General features: G+C 38.7%; 1 protein-coding gene across 1 annotated transcript; it reads left to right on the top strand.

Moving 5' to 3' along the window:
- The first annotated feature begins 2,288 nt into the window (after positions 1-2,288).
- LOC113687488 (tabersonine 16-hydroxylase 2-like) lies at positions 2,289-3,468 on the top strand. The gene is made up of 2 exons (XM_027205089.1): positions 2,289-2,576; positions 2,848-3,468. Exons 1-2 carry the CDS (start codon positions 2,289-2,291, stop codon positions 3,466-3,468), a joined length of 909 nt encoding a protein of 302 aa, XP_027060890.1.
- The last annotated feature ends 1,318 nt before the right edge of the window (positions 3,469-4,786 follow it).

Below are 4,786 nucleotides of genomic sequence, written 5' to 3'. Positions count from 1 at the left end.
CCTTTTCTTCTTCTTCTCTGCCGTTCCCCTGTTTTTCCCTTTTCCTTCCTGTCCTTCATTCGTCCGCCGCCGTCGCTAGCTCCTCCTCCAAGCCCGCGAGCCGCGTCTCTGTCCCTTCACCAGACGCCGCCGCCACCTGCAGCCCACAGTGACGCGCGCCGTCCATCCCGCAGCTCCGCCTCTTGTCCAACCCAACCTCCCTGGTTCCAGAATGATGTCGAGAGTCCATGGTGAAGCCACGAATGGCACCAGCTCCAGCTGTGAGTTGCCCCACAACTTCCACCTGAACCGCCCCTATTTTGATGACTTCAGGGAAGTACCGTTGCCCCTCTCATTCCTTCTGCTTTTACATTATCACATTGAGGGCAATGTGTCATTTAGGTGTGGGGGGGAGATTAGTTGGAGTGCTAGTATTTTTGTTTTTAGTTTCTAAAGGCTTTTCCTTTGTTTTAGTTTGATATTTATCTCCTTTTTCGTTTATTTTCTTTTCTTTTTTCTTTCTAGTGGTCAGTCTTCATATGAATACCAAGTTTGATGCTGGATTGTTGTCTCTAATTCTGTTATTGCCAAGTTTATTAATAAAAAGGTATCAAGTTGATGTGGTTGAGTTCAGGAACATCTCTTTGGTGAATATCAATAATTGCTTAACTTTTCCAATTTTTGGTTAATTTTTCTAGGCATAGGGAATGATTGTTGGCATTTTTCATGTGAATTGGTCCAGTTATTAATTGTAGTTCTCCATGTCTAGAAATTTGAGGCTGGCTGCTGTTATTCTTGCGTTGCTTTTAGATATCGTGTTATATGATGTAAATAAGAATTGACTGTACTCCACTAGTAGTTACTACTGAGTAACCGGGGATCTTCACCTAAAGTGTCGATTCTCGCGTCAAAAGGTAGTAGTTACTATGAGTGCGTGGTCCCGTAGCGATTGGAGCTGAGTAACCGGGCTCCTCCATCTGTCAAATGTTGGAGTTCGCGTCAAAAGGTTCTAAGGGCTATAGACTAAGTCTTTTGTTATTCAAAAAAAAAAAAAGAGAAAAGGAAAAGAAACAAAAACAAAACAAAAAGAAAAAAATAAAATAAAGATTGTGTTAGTATGTGTATAAGTCAGCTTGCCTATTTGTGATCTTAATGTCGAGATTTTGGTTAATAGATGGACCATTTACTGATAAATATGAGCAACCATTCCTTTTTCTTAGATTAGTTTGCTTTAAAATTGGAGGAGTTGGTAGTTTAGATGCTAACCGGGGTTATTTTTCTTGGATCTTGACCTGTGTCGCTTGATATATGATTTTCTTGGTGTCTTGGCAATACGGTAGTTGGAGTAACCGCCATGGTCAAATTTGGGTGTTCAATTGTTGTTCCCATGCTTGAGGGCAAGCATGATTTAGGTGTGGGGGGAATTGATAGGGTGTTAATTGTTAGCAATTTTATTGTTAATTTCCCCTGTTATCCTTGCCAAATATTGTTTTAATTATTAATATTTACTTATATTTGGTATTGGACCCAATTTTAGGAGTGAAGCAGAAAATTACCAAAAAGGAGGGACTTGTATGGAAAAATGCAGATTTCTAAGGGTTTCAATCCTTGGGCCCTTGAATTGGTGGGGGACCACAAGCTAGTGAAAGGCATTTGGTCATTTGGGCTTCAAAGAAAGCAACGTAGAGAGACTTGGAACAAGAAGTACTTGGGAGGCTTTGTCCACATGTGTGGGGACCACCTAGATAGCTTTTAGTCATCTTTCTTTTGTTGCTTTAAAAGGGGGACAATGTACAGAAGCAAGAGATATCTAGGGCTTTAGTTTTAGTTTTTTAGTTTAGTTCTAGTTTTCTTTCTTTGGACTGGCCTCTGACACACGCCAGGTATTCGACAATATTCCCCAACGGGGAGAGTTTCTCATGAGGCGTGGTTAAGCTTTTCTAGTCAAGGGGACAACTGACGATTTGGTTCGACAATTACTGTGAGATCGAATCTGTTTTAATTATTTTCATATAGGCTATTTTTGCTAAATAGGGGTAATTGAATCCGTAATTGTTCGTTGGGGAATATTGTCGACGAAGACCGAGACGGTAACGACTCGGCCGAGTCTTCGAACCATGAGTGCAAGGCGTGTCCAAATGTTCCGATCAATAAGGGAAGATGAAGTCTTGAATATGATCAAATCAATCTCTTCACAAGAGGGATCAGTTATCAATCTTACAGCAAAGTTGTCTTCTCTGACATTTAGCATCATTAATCGGGCTGCTTTTAGTAAATGAAGCAAATACCATGATGAGTTCGTGTCACTTATGGACGATGTTGCGATATTTCTGTCAGGGTTCAATATCACGGACATGTACCCTTCTTTCAAGATTCTCGAAAGAATTACTCGAATTAGGCATAAACTGGAGAGGCTACACAAACAGATTGATGAAGTAGTTGAAAACATTCTCAATGAGCACAGAGTCAAAAGAGCAGAATCAACACCTGGTTATGGAGAAGCAAAGCAGGATCTAGTTGACGTTCTTCTAAATATCCAACAATCTGGGGAATTTGGAGTTCCACTTACTGACAATAACATCAAGGCAGTCATATTTGTAAGTGAGTCCTTTTTTCACCTCTGCAGACTCAAATCAAACATTTTCTTATAGGTTGTGTTTAGTTTTTAATAGGACCAGGAATAGTAGTGGAGCTAATATCGATCCTATAGAACACAGCTACTTTTCTTAGGATACATTTCAATTCCACTTCCAATTTAAATATAGCACCAAATGTAGCCATATGAATGATATCAATGAGTGCTACATTATAATCTGGTTCACTCTCCTATTTCCATCAACTAAACTTGAAGTTACTCATTCTGTCTAGGAAATGTACTTTGCCGGCGTGGAGACGTCGTCAACAACTATGGCGTGGGCAATGGCTGAAATGATTAAAAACCCAAGACTACTAAAAATATCCCAAAATGAAGTACGACAAATTTATGGTGAAATGGGCAATGTTGATGAGTCGCGATTGCATGAATTGAAATACTTGCAAGCAGTTATTAAAGAAGCTATGAGATTGCACCCTGCTGCTTCACTGTTACTTCCAAGGGAATGTAGTGAACAATGTGAAATCCAGGGATATGAAATCCCGGTCAAAACCAGAGTCTTTATCAATGCCTGGGCAATTGGTCGAGATCCAGACTATTGGACTGAACCTGAGAAATTCATTCCAGAGCGATTTCTTGATTCTGAAATCAATTTCAAGGGAAAAACTTTTAATTACATACCATTTGGAGCAGGAAGAAGGATGTGCCCTGGCATATCATTTGCTCTTCCTAACATCGAGCTACTTCTTGCTCAACTGCTCTACCACTTCGATTGGAAGCTCCCTGGTGACTTAGAACAAGAACAACTAGACATGACTGAGGTATTTGGCGTCACAGTCAGGCCAAAGCAGGATCTCCTCTTGATTCCCACTCCTTACCACCCTTCTTCTCTCTGAGAAATTTGTCATCCACCATGGTCTATGAATACTATGACTTTAAAAACTGTCTGAAAGTTAATCCAAAGTATTGCATATTATCACTGCAAATTATGTTTTGCACAAGCGAGTTAGATGCTTAACAAGTAGTACATTTGAATTTGTTTGATTTCTTATTCGCAGATGGATAAGATCAAAACTCACTAGAGTAAAAATATCACGGAACCATTGTGTATAATATCAATCTCCCACTAAAATGCATGGCTCCAGATTGTTTGCTAGTATAATTCCAATGCAATTTATCATGAAAGAAGACAAAGTTGACAATAGAGCTTCGTGTAAGGAAGATCAAGTGTCCATCATGGGGTCTCCATAAAATTTCCAGTTGTTGCTGTTTCAGCTTACTGCTGAGCTCCAATCAAAGTGACACGAAAATTGTGCAAACGATAGTCCCAGGACATATACTTTTACAGATCAGATTTTGTTGCTGCTTTAGTAGTACTAAATCTGGACTTCCAATCCAAAACTATTTTTGGAACGTAAGATGCAATTCAATGAATCTAAAAGATAAAATTAAAAAAGGTCACTTCAGTACAGTCATCCGAGAAAAGGATATTCCTAATGTCAGTAAGTGGTAATTGTGGTTGAGTAATGCATTGAACAAACCTCTAATTAGAATGTGGAAATTGTCAAGAAAGAGTCCATTGATGGATGAAGTAAACTTGTCTGATCAATGACGAGCAATAATTTATTTCCCATTTGAATATCGTCTGATCTAATGGAGTAGGCTCTTTCCAACTGTCAGTGTAAGAACTACATTTCAAGTCAATAAGCAAATGGCAATTGGTAACTGTTCTTTATTTCTTTCAAGTACTTTGGAATGTCAGAAGTTCTTTGGTTTTACTCTTATTTAAATCAGATCAGGGATATAAGAACTACAGATCCCGGCAAAGTAAATTAACTGATGCATCTCTGGATCAAATCATCATAAACAGTTCTTTGGTTGTAATTGTTCTTATCTAATAAGTCAAATTAAGAAAAGGATTAGCGGAAACAGAAGGGACAAAGTTGGCTTAAGACCCTCCAACCCCAATTGGCTCTAGATTAAAGAAATCTCGACATTCATGCATAAAAAATTGGTGTGGCATATTAATTTTTTACTGTATAACTGGACTTCAAATAGGCTTTCAAAAATCCAATGGTCGAACAAACATACAATTCTATTTTTTGATTCTTTGCTATGGTTCGTGTGGTAGTAGCAGTTTGCGACAAAGAGAATTTTAAACGTGTTCTTTTAGGTCGCGTTTAGTTTTATCATCAGAACAGGAATATTAATATG

Source organism: Coffea arabica, chromosome 5e, assembly GCF_036785885.1.
Source record: "Coffea arabica cultivar ET-39 chromosome 5e, Coffea Arabica ET-39 HiFi, whole genome shotgun sequence".
In the NCBI taxonomy this organism is placed as follows: domain Eukaryota; kingdom Viridiplantae; phylum Streptophyta; class Magnoliopsida; order Gentianales; family Rubiaceae; genus Coffea; species Coffea arabica.
The sequence above is the reverse complement of the archived record's forward strand: the minus strand, read 5'-3'. Positions and strand labels throughout refer to the sequence as shown.

What these genes read in the sequence shown, in the direction of transcription:
- LOC113687488 (XM_027205089.1), top strand. Translation starts at nt 2,289, where the DNA reads ATGGACGATGTTGCGATATTTCTGTCAGGGTTCAATATCACGGACATG. An exon ending in ACATCAAGGCAGTCATATTT is followed by an intron (nt 2,577 to 2,847) that starts GTAAGTGAGTCC and finishes CATTCTGTCTAG; the next exon opens with GAAATGTACTTTGCCGGCGT.